This window comes from Hyaena hyaena, unplaced genomic scaffold (genome assembly GCF_003009895.1).
Source record: "Hyaena hyaena isolate Hyena2069 unplaced genomic scaffold, ASM300989v1 scaffold_418, whole genome shotgun sequence".
Lineage (NCBI taxonomy): Eukaryota > Metazoa > Chordata > Mammalia > Carnivora > Hyaenidae > Hyaena > Hyaena hyaena.
Window position 1 is genome coordinate 1,228,742 of NW_024081051.1, and position 16,150 is coordinate 1,244,891.

A 16,150-nucleotide genomic window follows, 5' to 3' on the forward strand; every position below is an offset into this window, starting at 1 on the left:
CACCTATCTCCAACAGCTGTTAGCAAGGTCGGTGCCTTTTTTTTTGGTCAGTGGATTCAAGGTCAGCAGCTCTTTGTGAAATTCACATAATACAAATCCGAAAGTACTCAATATAGTGGTGTTGACTCAATCATAAAGACACATTTTCTTATGGGATAAAAGTTGAAAATGAGTAAGATAAGAATTCAAAAGAAAAGATTTCCAGGATATAAAGCCTAATAAAAATTTAAACTATGACTCATGATATAGCACCTCATTTCTGTATGTTCCATTATCGAAATTGGTATTATTGCTAATATAAATACTGCATTGGGGCAACTTGGGGATTCAGTAAAAACAGATTTGAGCTGGCAGACAGGGTGACAGTACTTGCAAAGGTCATGAGTTTGCCAGTACCTACTCGTGCTCAAGTATTTATGTGAGCAACTGTATAATGTTGTGAAGACTCCTGGGAACTCTTCAAGTTTATATTTTTCATTTCCCCTCCTATCTCACTTAGGCAAACAGCAGCTCTAGCTCCCACTGCTTATCCTCCTTCCCTGTTCTGGTAACCCAGACCATTGAAATACAGACAGCAGGACACTATCAAACCCATGGATAAAAAAGGAATGGTCCCTTAGACCCAAGGAAACCAAGCATATTTGCAAATTTTTTTATTCTCAACCAGAATTCAACAGGTGGACCCTTCTCTCAGTGTGTACCTCCACATAAAATCCTTGTCATGTTCCTGAGCTCTGGACCCTTAACTACTTGGGGAAGAGTGTGGTGCTTTCATTTGCCTTAGTCACCATCATTATTTATAATGTTGCCATCTGAATCTCTTACTGCTAATTCTGTTCTCTCTGTAAGTAAGCATTTAAAGACATACTCTTAATTTTGTAGCATCCTGCTCTTTATTCCAAAAGAGTTCTTTGAAACAAAATTTTATGACTCAGAACAAAAGAAAGCAAAATGCTGATATTATCAAGGAGATTAAAGTCAAAGATTGAAAGAAGTACAAGTTAAAGAAGTGTGTTAACAAAAAGAAACATGTTACAATATTGACATTTTTTACACTAGCAAAATACAGCCTTATAGTCTTTTTTTTTTTTTGCCAAATTATTGGAAGGAATTTTCAATGTTTAAATTTTTCATTAACATAAAAATCTTTTTATACTGATATAAAATAGGCTTCCTTTTGGTAGGGTATTTTATTTACACATTAGAACTTTGCTTTATGTTGTTTCCTTGATTGTAAAAAACAATATATACCCATTTACTTCCAATAGGGAGGTAGGAGTTCATGCCCAGTGAAAGGAATTTACAAGAATCCTAACTGGAAGTTGAACAGTCATTTTGCTTTATAAGAAATGTCCAGCAAAGTTCATCATACAGTCTACTTTGCTATAAACTCAAGAGTTAATTCCTTTCTTACTTTCCATTTAAAGACTTGGAATGTATCATTGTTTGAGTTTCTGTCATTTCACGTGAGTTTTCTTCAGGGGCTGACTTCACGGCACTGGAAATTGATACGCTGACCTGACGCTTCAACATCTTCATAACCTTTCTCTTGTACCCTTTACATGCAAAGAAATATATGAAAGGGTCCATGCAGCAATTGAAGTTCATCAGACATACCGTAAAGTGCAGAGAAATCTGGAATGAATGTTTTTGGCTACATTCCAGGAAATCAGAAAAACGAAGCTTCTTAATCATGTGTTGAATAATTGCAACATGGTAAGGTGTGAAACAGAGAACAAACACAACAATTATAAAAATAATTGTGTTGAGAGCCTTTTTGTTTACACCAGATTTCTCAGTCAGTGGGTTTTGTTTGGCAGTTTTAAAGAGTTTGCAACAGATTTGAGAATAGCAGATGAGAATGATTAGGAGAGGGAGCACATATCCTATGAAACATGCACCAAGCAGAATCCAGGGAAGAGATTTTGTTTCTTCAAAGTTCGGATACTCCATGCATGTAGTCCTTTCTTTCTCCTGCTTTGACATAGGTTTTATGAGTAGTGGGAGTGTTTGAGCGAATACTAGGATCCAGACAAATATGCAAATGCATTTTGCATGTTCAATTCTTTTCATTTTGTTGTATCGCAGAGGGTGTACCACAGCAAAGAACCGGTCAATGCTCAAGCAGGTCATGAAGTTCACACCTGCGTATGTATTGATATAAAACACGACAGCCGTTACCCTACACAGGGCCTCGCCCATTCTCCAGTCAAAGCCCATTGCGTAGTAGGCTATCCGTGTAGGCAAAGCAGTGGTAAAAAGTATATCAGAAATCACCAAATTTGTTGAATATAGAGTGGTAGAGTTGATTTTTTTCCTGTTTTGAATAATAACAACCAAGGCAAGCACGTTTCCCACAAGCCCGATTATGAAGACAATGCTGTAATGTAGAGGCATTAGTATCCTGGCTGTGTTGTGGTGTGAATAGAGGTCACAGTCACTTTCCTCAGTTGCTCCAGAGGGTGTAGTAAAATTGTTGTCCATTTTTGTATCCATCGGGGGTGTTCAAAGTCTGCAGGGAAAACCAAGGAGAGTACTTTTAATTAGAAGCATATTTAACTAAAAGTAATATAAGCTGCCTTTTATAGAGCTAACTTTTAAAATCTGTAAAAAATTTATATAATTTTTAAAAATCTTTGGTATTTTACACAGTAAAGGAAACCATCAACAAAACCTTGAAAAGGCAACCCAGTGAATGGGAGGAGATATTTGCAAATGATATATCTCATGAGGGGTTCATATCCAAAACATATGAGGAACTTTCATGACTCAAAACAAAAGTAATCTCGATTAAAAATGAGCAGAGGACATGAATAGGCATTTTTCCAAAGAAGACCTACAAGTGGCCGGCAGACATATGAAAAGATGCTCAACATCCTTAATCATCAGGGAAATGCAAATCAAAACCACAATGAGGTATCACCTCACACCTGTCAGAATGGCTGGTATCAAAAAGACAAGAAATAAGAAGTGTTGTCCTGGATGCAGAGAATAGAGAACCCTCATGCACTGTTGGTGGGAGGGCAGACGGGGGCAGCCACTCTGGAAAACAATACGGAGCTTCCTTAAAAAATTGAAAATAGAAATACCACATGATTCAGTAATTTCACCACCGGGTATTTAAAGAAAACAAAAACACGTGTTCAAAAAGATATACATGTACCCCTATGTTTATTTTAGCATTTTTTTTTTAATTTTTTTTAATGTTTTATTTATTTCTAGGAGAGAGAGAGAGACAGTTTGAGCAGGGGAGGGTCAGAGAGAGAGGGAGTCACAGACTGAAACAGGCTCCAGGCTCTGAGCTGGCAGTCAGCACAGAGCCTGACGCGGGGCTCGAACCCACGAACCGCGAGATCATGACCTAAGCGAAAGTCGGACGCTTAACCAACTAAGCCACCCAGGCGCCCCTATTTTAGCATTATTTGTAATAGCCAAGATATGGAAGCAACCCAAGTGTCCATTGGTAGGTCAGTAGATACCACACACACACACACACACACACACAAACACACACACAGGAATATTACTCAGCCACAAAAAAAAAAAAAAAGAGATCTTGCCATATGCAACAACGTGGATGAACCTAGATGGTATTATGCTAAATGAAATAAGTCAATCAGAGCAAGACAAATACCGGATGATCTTTCTTACACATGGAGTCTTAAAAAGCGAAACAAAAAAGCAGGAACACTTTGCTTTTAAAAACTTTGCTTTTAAATTGAATACATATAGAGAGCAAGCTGGTAGTTACCAGAGGCAAAATGGGGGGTAGGGGTGAGGAGATAGATGAAATAGATCAAGGGGATTATTAAGAAGCACACCTCCAGGGGTGTCTGGGTGGCTCAGTTGCTTAAGCATCTGGCATCATCTTAGGGCTTGATCTCACTGTGAGTTCAAGCCCCACATCAGGTTGTGTGCTGACAGCTCAAAGCCTGGAGCCTGCTTCAGATTCTTTGCCTGTCTGTCTGTCTTTCTCTCTCTCTCTCTACCCTACTGTCACTTGTGTTCTATCTCTGTCTCAAAAATAAATAAACATAAAAATTGTTTCTTTTCTTGGGGCATCTGGGTGGCTCAGTTGGTTGAGCATCCAAGTTTGTTCAACTCAGGTTATGATCGCGTGGTTTGTGCGTTCTTCGAGGCCTGCATTGGACTCTGTGCTGACAGCTCAGAGCTTGGAGCCTGCTTCAGATTCTGTGTCTCCCTCCCTTTCTACCCCTTGACCCCCAGTCTCACACTGTCTCCCTCTCTCTCTCTCTCAAAAACAAATATTAATTTTTAAATTTTTTTCTTTAAAATAAAAAAAGCACCCCTCCAAAAGAAAAAAAATCTATGATATGTTATATGTTTACATATATAGTAACAAGAACAGATAATAAAATTTATGTTTTTACTCACAACTTGGTGATTTTGGCAAAGCCCTGGCAAAGGAAATAAGAACCATCTAAATAGAGCAAGTATAGTTTTGTGACAAGAGGGGACATGCTGACTTTTTAGGCAGAAATCCCCCCCCCCCCGCTTTTTTTCAGAATCATTGTCTGGTTAAGAACAAAATTGTGTGTAGCACCCCACATTTTAGATGGGAGTAAAACTTTGCTTTTAAATTGAATTTCAGTTGGACTTTTTTCTTTTCTTTTCTTGTTTTCTTTTGGCCAAATGCGTATCACTGCCAGGAAATGAAATCAGTCACACATTTATTTAGTGAAATACGACCTTACCACAGTGATCTGATTTGTGTTAACCTAAAAAGTATGAGAAACAAGCTAAGGCCTTGTTAGGAACTGAAAGTTAGGTTTTCTTTTAAAAAAGAAGAAGATGATGACCACGACAACCACGACAAAAACGACGAAAAAGAAAGAAAAAACTGAAGCTGTTTCAGGGGAAATGTTAAGATTAATTCTGCACTAGATTGTCCACAAGTTTACCACTGGTGCGGGCAGTGTGCATTCCTTTGCTTCGCGTGCTTGCGAGCATTACACGTTGCAGTGTCCTGTGCTCTGCTTTACTCACTTCACATGTTCATGGATCCTTGGTGAATAGTTGGGTTATTTCCAATTCTTTTCTTGTTGTAAATAATGTTAAGATGAAATTTCAAGTCCTGCTTTGAAAAGTGGAAAGCAATAATAAAACTCCTTATATGAGGCTGAGCTTTGATAAAACTTAGGAAGAACAGAGCAGTAAATTCCATGAAGCTATCTTTAGAAGAACAGTGATATTCAGATAGGACTGTGTGCACAAATCTCATCTGAAAGTCACCAAAATTAAGGGAAAATGTCAGCGTATCTAGTGATGAGGGTTTATGTTAAAAGAAAGACTCTCTCCATAGCCATATTAAAACACCAACTACTACTCTGACCTCTGTATTAAATGAACTGCATCTCTGCTAACTTAGTTCTAACAGTCTTAAGCAGTGATAGCATCAGGCAGTGGGGGTTTTCAGAGCATTGCTTTAATGTTATAGGTGTGCATTACATACAGTGTTGATAGGTTAATTGTTAAAATATGGAAATACAACCTAAAGCAAAAGAGAACAAAACTGGAAGTAGTACTTCCTGTTAATCAAGAAATGACAGGAAAGGAGACTATGAGAAAGAAATTTAAATAGATTGATCTTGCCTATTAAAAGACACTATTGGTTTAGATTTTTTAAAAAATCCAACTCTATGCTGCTTAGAAGAAATATGACTCAAAAAAGTGGCTCAGAAAGGTTGAAAATAAAGATACGGGCAAACATATATCAGGCAAATCCCAACCAGTAGAAAGCTAGAGTTAGCAATGCTAACATCAGAAAACAAACAGAATAGAAGGCAAATTCAATATTAATAGGGATGAATAGAGTCACTACAGAAGTTAAAAAGAACAGTTCACACAGAATATAAAAATAATCTTGAACTGTGCATGTAACAGCAAAATTTAAAGGAGGAATTGGAGATTTTAACACATCTTTATTAGAATATGCCAGATAGATTAAAGACTTAAAATATTTGCCCAGTGAGACTTTACAGAATTTGTGTTGAAGGAACATGAACATTTTTGGAAGTTTGACGGTGTACTAGGTCATCATAGGGCCTCTGAGCTTCCAGAAAAAATGTTACCTAGCAGCTGACATTCCAGTGACTACAGTGCAACCTAATTAGAAATGAACAATACAGAGATAAAGGGTACATTTAGAATCTAAAAGAATACATGTTTCTAAGGAACTCATGGGTTAAGAAATCATTATAGGAATTTTGAAATACTTAGAACAAAATACTAAAATACTATATGCCAAACAATGGGATGCAGCTGAAATGTTAATCTAGGATAAATGTAGAGCCTTGAATGCATTTATTTTATTTTCAGCTTTTACATTTTAAAATAATTTTTATTTTAGTATAATTAACATATAATGTTACATTAGTTTCAGGTGTACAGCATAGTAATTCAACACCTCTATATGCTTGTGAATGCATTTTTTAAAAATTGAAAATAGATAAATATGTAGGTTAGGAAGCTAGAAGGGAATTGTTTAGCCAAAGAAAATAATAAAGATAGTTGCAGAAATTAATAAAATAGAAAACAAAACAAACACCCAGTAAATACGAAATTTCTGTTTTGTGCAGGAAAAAAATAGACTGATTCTTGAAAAGGAAAGCATGGGAATTGCAGTTGTGGAATGAAAGTAGCAAAACCTTATCCAGTAAGTTCAGAAAGGCTTCCTGTGAGAAGTAACTTTTCAAGAACTGAGACTAGATGCAGAGAGGTGAAAATTCCAAGGAGGGGTTACAGCTTAGGAATAGGTAGCAAGAACTTTTTATTTTTGTACTTTCTGTGAAATTTTTTAAAAAAATATCAATATGTATATTTGATTTTGAATATTTCTCAGCAGATTTGGGAAATGCTTTTAAGACAAATATTAAGATAGAAATTCTCCATATGAATAAATATCATTGTAGAGATTAGGAAAGTCAGGTTAATGTAAGAGTCAGAGAAGAATGTCCCATTGCTTGCCATGTTGTAAATGTGTATCCAGCGTCTTTACTGAAGTATGACTTCCAGTAGAGTCAGAAATGGCAGGGGGTTCAGAACAACTGATGCTCAAGAATATTTAACAAGGTGTTAATTATAAGGATGAAAATTTGCAAACAAATCAAATGTCCATCATCAGGGCATTGGCTAAATATTTTATAGCATAGCCATAGAGTGGAAATGACTGTGTGCATGCCTGTTTCTTGACGGGGAATAATGTTAAGTAAGGAATGCAGACTACAAAACATGCCACTTTGCAGGGGAGGAGAAGCAATTCTGTGTACACATGTGTACACACATCTGCATGGATATGTATGCCAGGGTATAATTTTGTACACGTAACTTTTGAGTTTTATCTATATACTCTTAAACTTTTCTTCTTTTTTAAAAATGTGTATTTCTTTATTTTGGAGAGAGACAGAGAGAGCAAGAGAGGGGCAGAAAGAGAAGGAAAGAGAGAATCTCAACCAGGCTCTGCACTGAGCCCAATTTTGGAGAGAGACAGAGAGAGCAAGAGAGGGGCAGAAAGAGAAGGAAAGAGAGAATCTCAACCAGGCTCTGCACTGAGCCCAATGTGGGGCTCAGCCTCATGAACCATGAGGTCATGACCTGAGCAGAAATTAAGAGTTGGTGGCTCAACCAGCTGAGCCACCCAGGTGCCTGAATATACTCTTATTAAATTTTTCATACTGAAAGTGAATTGACTATGAAATGAGTAGGTAAGTGACTTAATGTGAGGAAAACCATTTTTTAAATTCAATTCTTGCAAAAATCTTGTCATCTGACATACATTTCAAAGCTAGCCCTTCGGTGCCCTTTACTCAGATTGATGCATTAATTTTTATTAGGAGCCTACCTTTAAGTCCTGTCTGGAAGAACACTCCTATTGACCCTGTGGGCTAAGTACTGCTGTCCACGACCTACTTGCCATGTGTGAAAAGCAAGTGCCATAGTAGTTAAAAGGTCATGCTGGATCCTTCTCTCTGGTGACCTGGCTTCAGGTCTCCTACTCTGTCCAGTTCTTGGCAAGGGCAGGTGGTTCATATTCCCTTGAAGAACTGGGAATTTGTGGTTTTGAAGTGGTCTAGGCTTTAAGAACCATCCTTACCGGTAAACAAACAGCCCAGGGACAATGTGGCCCAACCGCTCCTTCCTAGGGACAGTGGGGCTCCCACTTCTAGGACAGCATAGATCCCTCATGGGAAGACTCTTGAGGGACCTCTTACTGCCCACCCTCATCCTGAGTCAGTCAGAGAAAGACACCTGCACAGTGCGGACATGTAAATAGGATGGCTCAGAAGTGGTCTTTGGTAAAGACGAATTTGGCTGTCCAGAAATCTGGCGATGTTTCGGTAACCTCTCGAGGGTTGATTCTGTTAGTCAGTGGCACTAGTATGTTACCTTAACTCTTGATTATACCTATCCTGGGCTAGTAATGCTATAGTTTTAGTCATTTTTATCTTTTCCAAATTGAGAAAAAAGTTCTTTCATGTACTTGACTGTTATTATCCCATTCTTACCTAAATCAATCCATTTATTATCATCTTCCCTCAGATATTATTTTATACCCTCCTTTAATCATTTGAGGATTCAAGATTTTTTTCCTGAACCTTATTTTTGAATACATTTTAAGTATTTTACAGTTTTTAAAATAAGTTCATCCTCCCCCCCCTTTTTTTTTTAAATTAGCTCCATGCCCAGCATGGGGGCCTGAAATCATGACCCCAAGATGAAGAGCTGCATGCTTGACTGACTGAGCCAGCCAGGCGCCTCTTAAGCATTTTACATTTTTATAATCATTAAACAACAGCTCTGTCATGTTATTAGGATGAATATACTGAGTTGTACTTAGAGGTACTATGACTTATCCTTTCACTGCCTAGAGAAAAACACAAGGAAGTATTTCTTCTAAATCTTGTTTTCCTTAGAATACTTGTATCTGTAAGAATTCTACTTCCCTCATAACGCTTTCTAATGAAAAAGTATGTGTGACCGCTGGGCTGTCCTGACAGCCTCACACCCTGGGGACAGGGACTGGAGCCTTTGTTCTGCAGCACAGCTAGTAACCAGGCTGCCTGAGGTGTGGGGCCGTGTTCAGGGTCCACCCAGGAACCCCCCTGCCTCCTGAAAGTGAGCTCCCTGCAGCCACCCTGGTGGCCATCTGCACTGCTTCTCCACCAGTTATGTCACTGAGCACAGGGCTCTGTCCCAGTTTTGTCTCATAACGTAATAACGCTAACTGTACTGCTCTTCTACCATGTAAAATAGCAAGTTCTCCTAGAGCAAAATATCCTCCCCTGTAGTTTTACTTATGTTTTCGGAAGTGGGTCTGTGTGTGTTTCTCTAGAGTTGATTTCATTGCTACTAGAATCTAACGTATCTTAAGACATGATCATCTCATTTTTGCATAACCGGACGTGTTGACATGAACTGACAAGTTCTTTCTAGCCACAGAAAGGAGGAAAATAAAAGGCTCCCCCCCAAAAAACTCATCTATTAATATTTAAGAAATTTGCCTGAGTGCTAATGTAATTTGTACTCTGGAAATATTTACCCTGGCTACTGACGCAGAGGCATTTGTGATTGTTCACAGATCTGTGGTCCCAATTTATTTGCTTGGATAGTTACTTTCTTAGATTTTATTTGTGGCAGAAACAAATAAAACTTTCACTGTATTCGTAGATTTAGTATGAACTGTAATACTGGCTTTTATTTTTGTTTTAAGATTCTGAAATGTCACCTTCACCCCTGATATTTATTCTCTTAATAATCATCAACAGCCTTAAATGAAAAGGAGTTAAACTTGTAGTAAATTTGTTTAAATTCAGGCCTTAGCAATGAATTGAATGGCTCAAGTCATGTGAAAGGATAAGGTATAAGACGTGACTTCTCTATGAAGCCATGTCTGCTCAAGGCCATGTTTACACTGCAAGACATCTGTCTCACAGTGCCCACAGCGCACCAAAGAGGAAGTTGTTCCAGGAGTGCACTTTTGAAAACAAGAAAGAGCCACAACAATGTGGACATACAGATACGAATTGTATTTGTGCATTATTAAATGAGGAGTGTTGATTGATCTGATTCTTTTCTCCGATTTCTCTGGAGACACTCTCCTTTGGCTATTTTGTTGAGGAGAAGTAAGGTTGAGGGAAAGTTTCCGGAACGGGAAAAAATGAAACCATTGAGAAAGGAGGGGGCAGGCAAAAGCTAGGGTTCCGTGGAAGAACAAAGATTCTGTCTGCTGAGGAACTAGGCGAGCACAGACGTCAGGATAGCAGGCAGAGGCTGGTCAGTGCCCTTGTGGGTAGACATACTCCACGGAAGAAAGAAGTCATTGCTTCTTCCTCTGGTTACCTAGCTTGATGAGCAGTTGTCAGTTGCTTGAAAGAAACCTTCTTGCTCTGAATCACACAGGGACTTCTGAATTTGGTCCAGTGTCACACATGTCGTGGCCTAGCACTCAGCCAGTGATTTTTTGCCCACCTTCTTTTTCGTTGGCTAAACAACCATCACCTGAGCGGTTGTGTGGGTCATTGGCCCATAAGGTAGGCAGGTGGGAAACGTTGATTCCGAATTGTGGGAAAGGGCCCTGAGGCCCAGCGGGTTGTGACCAGCCCAGGCACAGCCTCTCATCACTCCATTGGCAGAGTCAGACTGTCCCAGTCAACTGCTACGCGGCTGTTTAATAGCCCTTCTACGCTGTCAGGTGCTTTTCCCCCAACTAGCTTTTGAGTCCTAAGCTGATGGCTCGCTATGTCCCTGGTCGGGATTCATTTTTGGAAGGATATAGGGAACGTTGTCCGGAAAGCTGGCAGGCGCACTGACGGCTGCCTGCACTTTCTCAGGACAGAACCTCACACCTGCCAGAGTGTTGATGTTCAGAGTGCGGTTGTCTGTGGTCGGTCTGTCTGAGGGCACCTCCCTGCCCTGCCTCTGGGTTTGTGGAAGTGTGACCCTCCTGCTGACTCCAGGGTACAGGCTGGTTCTCACCACCTCTCAGAAGGTCCGCAGGGGGTCACTTACAGGACAGTGCACAGAGAACTACTACTTGGTGCTTTTTTTTTTTTTTTTAAATTTTAGAGAGAGAGAGAGAGAGGGAGAGTGTGAGCAGAGGTGAGGGGCAGAGGTGGGGGCAGGGGGGAGAGAGAGAGAGAAAAATCCTAAGCAGGCCCCAACCTGAGCCTGGGGTTTGCGGTGCTCAATCCCACGACTCTGGGATCATGACGTGAGCTGAAATCAAGAGTCAGACACTGAACCAACCGAGCCACCCAGGTGTCTGAGAACCTCTTGAAGACAGAAAAAACAATCCTGTGTTCGCCAGTTTGTAATTTACTTTCAGTGCCTCTGTGGCATCCTGACCTAAGGGGTAGTGGCTGAGGAAGACCACCTCACCTTCCGTAGACATGTGCATTGGAATTGATGTGAAAGTGAAAGGGGCCTGACATTTGAATTCCTTGATTAAACACCCACTTGCACATTTGGGGTTTCGTATATTCCAGCTATTTTTCTTTCCCCTTTCACTGATTTTCTTTGTGTGGTTTTTGGCAGCTTTAATAATCTGAGTAGGATGATGTGAAAGTTACCAACGTGAAGACAAAGGAGGTGGTAATGTTAAGGCTGGGAGTTACAGCACATAATGTTCAGGAACTGTGAGCAAACAGAATCCCGCTATAATACTCATTTCAGTGAGGAAGACAAATACTGTGTTTCTGTGTTACAGCATTTATCCTGTAAGTATGATAACTGGATAATATAAAAAGATTTTTTTTTATGTTTATTTTTGAGAGATAGAGACAGACTGGGAGAAGGGGAGGGGCAGAGACAGAATCTGATACAGGCGCCAGGCTTCGAGCTGTGAGCACAGAGCCTGAAGCGGGGCTCGAACTCATGAACTGTGAGATCATGACCTGAGCTGAAGTTGGACGCTTAACCGACCAAGCCACCCAGGCGCCCCATAAAAAGATTCTTTATAGTAAAGATCTGAGTCTGTGTAATCTTTATCCTGAGTCCCAGCCGTTTCTAGAAATGGTATGTACCTTTTCTCCTTAAAGTTCAAGGGAGTTTCAGGTTTTGTTTTTTGTCTCATCTCATGGAAACTAGTCTGAAACATTAAATACCCTTATTTTATGGAAAAGCAGAATTCTAGAGAGATTAGATCATTTGCTCAGGGTCCTTCCTCAGGATAGGTACCAAGTCAGGAGTCACGAAGGTGCCCAGGACTCCACGCCCTCACTCACCTGCTCACTCTGTCAAGTCAGTGGTTCCTGTGCCTGCGGCCTCCTGACGGCCTCCTGACTGCCTCCCGCACGCGGCCTCTCCCCACCACGTGCCGTCTGTCCGTCTGCCTGTCTGTACACTACTCCCATGCCCAGTGCCTGCCCTCAGGGCACATCTCTCTGCAGCTACTGCCCCGCCTTTCACTGTGCCTGTCAAAGGCGGCCCAGTGAACCCTGGGCTGATGGAAAGCTCTCTGACTCCTGTGGCTGGGCCCTGCCTGTCTCTTCAGCTGGCTCTCTGACCGTCCTCTGCCTATGGTGCCCTGGCTCCGGCTTTACTAAATTCTTTGCAGTTTTTTAACATTCTGTGTTCTCTCACAACTCTGTGCCTTTCTGGCACTTTCCTTCTGTCAGATGCCTCCTCTTTGTCCTGTATCCTCAGCTCTTACTTTCCTTCAAAACTTAGTTTAGAGTCCGTTGTTCCTGGAAGCTTCCCTGAGCTTACCCTCTCCGACTCTCTTGCCAGCACCTCCAGAAAGACGGCATGGATTGTCCTTGTGAGGGCACTGTGTTCTGTGTTAGCACCGTAGTGTTGAGTTTATTTTTCTGTTTCCCACTAGCCTGCGGAGTCCTGTGAGCGGGAACTGTGTTAATTTTATCTCCAGCTGACCCATGACTGAGGCACAGTAAATACCCACTAAAGGGGCGCCTGGGTGGCTTAGTCAGTTAAGCGTCCGACTTTCGCTTAGGTCATGATCTCGTGGTTCATGGGTTCGAGCCCCGCGTCGGGCTCTGTGCTGACTGCCAGCTCAGAGCCTGGAGCCTGTTTCAGTCTGTGACTCCCTCTCTCTCTGACCCTCCCCTGCTCACGCTGTCTCTCTCTCTCTCCTAGAAATAAAAAAAATAAATAAATAAATAAATACCCACTAAAGAATAGCAAAGTCCCAGCTTTCTAGAGCCTTATGCAAAGGTTCTTTATCAGAGCTCTTGGTTAGTATTAGGGACCGGTGTCATTAAGGGCAGACTCTCCTCCAGACAGTGTTCCGGGCACTCTACGCGTGTTCGCTCACTGCGTCAGCACAGACCTGTCACAGACCCGTGTCCCACCGTGAAACGGAGGTGCGGAGCACTTACGTGACTTGCGTAAAGACAAAGCTGTTACATGTTAGGATTCAATCCTGAAAGTTTGGCTCCTGAAATCATATTTTGTGCAATGTGTTTTATCCCTGACTCCTGTTCCCAGGTTGATCTGATGTTACTGGTAGAAAACAGGATAAAAATAGGAAGAGATCTCAAAACTTTTACCACCTCCTCCTCTCTGAACTAGAGCGAAGATGAGAGCTGGGGGGCTGGAAGGAGGGAGAGGAGGAGGGAAGTATGTTGATTTAAATAAAGGCACTCGTTAATTTACTTATATTTTAAAGTAAGTAAAGGTTGTACAAATGAATTTAGGTTTTACTATTTTTAACAATATTTCCATAAAACAATTTGGACTGAAAGAAAATGGTGAATACCTGGGATAGCTTTTATGCTATTAATTTATTTCGCTGCTACTTTTTAGGTATTTGTAGACATTTAACAAAATATTTTTTATTCTCTTTGAGCTTTCAAGACACCACAAGCCTCTTTGTTTAACTCTACAGTTTTCAGATGATTTTCTCATCTGACATAGAAGTCCTGTACTTCACAGACTTCTTGGAAAGCTCAGGAACTACATGGGCTGGAGGGGCTTGCACCCCCTTAGCATGCTCAGGGCTCTGTGGCCTTGAACACTGCAGCAGGCCCTTACCCGCGGCAGGGAGGGAGGGATTACTTATAAACTCCTCTGCTGGGTGAGAAGTGCTTTTTTTTAAAATGCCCTCTTCTTAAGGCTGATGGCTTTCTCCCCTGCAACGTTCTCCCCATAGAGTGTTTCAGAACCATCCCTCAGTAGATATTAGTAAATGTCTGTGGATTTCTTAAGTGAAGGAAAGTCATATAGTGATCTGAGGTAGTGCTTATTCTAGTAAATGATCGGTTGTGTTACTAATAAGTTCTAGGAAGCCAGTTAAAGTCATTTATAAGAGACATCCCCACCCCATCCTCATGACGGGTGAGCCGGTGAGTGAGGGGGCTTTGTGCAGCAGTGTGTTCTTTGTGGCCTTATGTCCCAAAAGTATGATTAAGTCCTGGGGAGAAAGCATGCGCTGAAATAGTAGCAGCTGCAGATCCAGACAGCAAGCACAGTTAGATGCTTGCCCTCCATAAACTCAGTGTAAGAAAAATAATTCTCACAAAATGATAGGGCAAGGAAACTGCCTATTGGATTCATCCTTCAGTAGTTTAATGGGTAGGAGGAGAGAATGATAGCAGTTTTCTAGCGCTTACTCTGACAGCCAGTGTGACAAGGGTTTGGCAGTATTATTACTCCCCGTTTTACAAATGAGGCAGCTGAAGTCAGAGACTACCCAGGGCCACACAGCTTAGGAATAATTGAACCCAGGTCCAAGCCTGATTCCAGAGCCCATGCCCTGAACCACCGCACTGTGTGGTACTTGGACTGATGGCCCCTCAGGGCTCCCAGACACATCTTATATTTAGAGGAGCTCTCCTCATAGCTTACATTTTGCCAAGAATTTTTATTACTTCCATTCCCGACCTGGACATAAATACTGCAAATCATTCTATGTACTTCATTGTTTTGTGACATTTTTTTAGGCACATGGAAATTCTAGAAAAAATAGACCTGTTTAGCTTTAGTGATCATCAAATAAATATAAAGTAAACAGTAGATTCACTTTTCACTTACCAAATTAATAGTTTATATTTAGAATTAAAATATTCATGTTGGCTAAGAAGCAGTGAAGCCCAGACTGTCACAGGGGAGCGGGGGGGGGGGGGCGGTAAATTGGTAAAATGTTTTTGTAAACCAAAAAATACCAATTTATATATAAAGCTTTAGAAACATGTATATCCTTTGCCCAAGGAATGCCAGTACTGGGATTCTGTCCAGTGAAATACTAGAAAGTACAGAAGTAATAGTGTTTAGAAAAGACCTTTAGGTATATAGATACATGGTCAAATAGTAGAATGTAACAACTTTTTTATTTTAAATTGTGCTAAATAAGTTCTACACACATGCATTCAAGTGTAATACTCCATTTTAAAATAATTTTGTTTCTTTTCCTTCATCCTAAAGTAGCCTGGAATATTGGCATTATTTGCTGCCTTATACTTGACACCATTTTCTGTAACTGTGAGCTCACACAGAAGTACAGAGTAAGCCCCGTGTTTGGGCATAGATTTCTGGCATGGTCCCTTGTTCTCACCTACCTCAGTGTTAACTAATTAGAACTGCCAGTCATCAGAGACTAAAGTGTATTAACGATACAGTTTTTGTTAGAAATGTTTATAGTTGTCATTGAATAGATTGTATTCTTTACAGTATACCTTAATTAGGCTTTTAAAGTTTTACAAAAGACTTTATTTAAAAGAAAGAAAATATCTAGTACTCACCTCTCAGTGACTTGTTGGGGCTCTGTGTGAGAGCAGTCCGTATTTGCCCAACTGAAGTAGGTTACTTTGGCATGTTGCTCGAGAGATTATGCAGACATCCTTTTATGGTGGTGGCTTTTTGTCACGCTGTGACTGAGCATAGCAATGATCAGTTACCCTCATATATGCGTGTGCACTTTTTTTTTTTAAATGGGAAGTGAAATTTTTCTGTTAGTGATTTTTTTAAAAAACAATTATCCAAAAACCCCTTGGAATTTATGAACTGCTAATATCTGTGGAACTTTATAAGTTTTTTAAATAAAGATTTAAGTCAGTATTAAAAAATTTCTTTAAAAGGAAGACTAAAGCAATAAACCTTCACCGGAAAAAAAAAGAATGATAATTACTGATGATTTTGTATCTATATTCTCTATAAAAGTGTGTGTTTTTAAATG

At 40.3% G+C, this 16,150-nt stretch overlaps 2 protein-coding genes across 5 annotated transcripts in view; one reads left to right on the forward strand and one right to left on the reverse strand.

Annotated features, from left to right (window-relative positions):
* Positions 1-16,150, forward strand: part of UBAC2 (UBA domain containing 2) — a 176,719-nt gene that overhangs the window by 88,545 nt on the left and 72,024 nt on the right. The gene's annotated exons all lie outside the window — the stretch shown is intronic.
* On the reverse strand, positions 1,162-15,829 carry GPR183 (G protein-coupled receptor 183). Of its 2 annotated transcripts, none has more exons than XM_039252526.1 (2): positions 15,717-15,829; positions 1,162-2,512 (listed from the first exon to the last, which is right to left on the reverse strand). In XM_039252526.1, exon 2 carries the CDS (start codon positions 2,494-2,496, stop codon positions 1,411-1,413), a length of 1,086 nt encoding a protein of 361 aa, XP_039108457.1. In that variant the 5' UTR covers positions 2,497-2,512; positions 15,717-15,829; the 3' UTR covers positions 1,162-1,410. The 2 variants fall into 2 exon arrangements, with proteins under 2 accessions (XP_039108457.1, XP_039108458.1); XM_039252527.1 differs by lacking the exon at positions 15,717-15,829 and adding an exon at positions 2,931-3,038.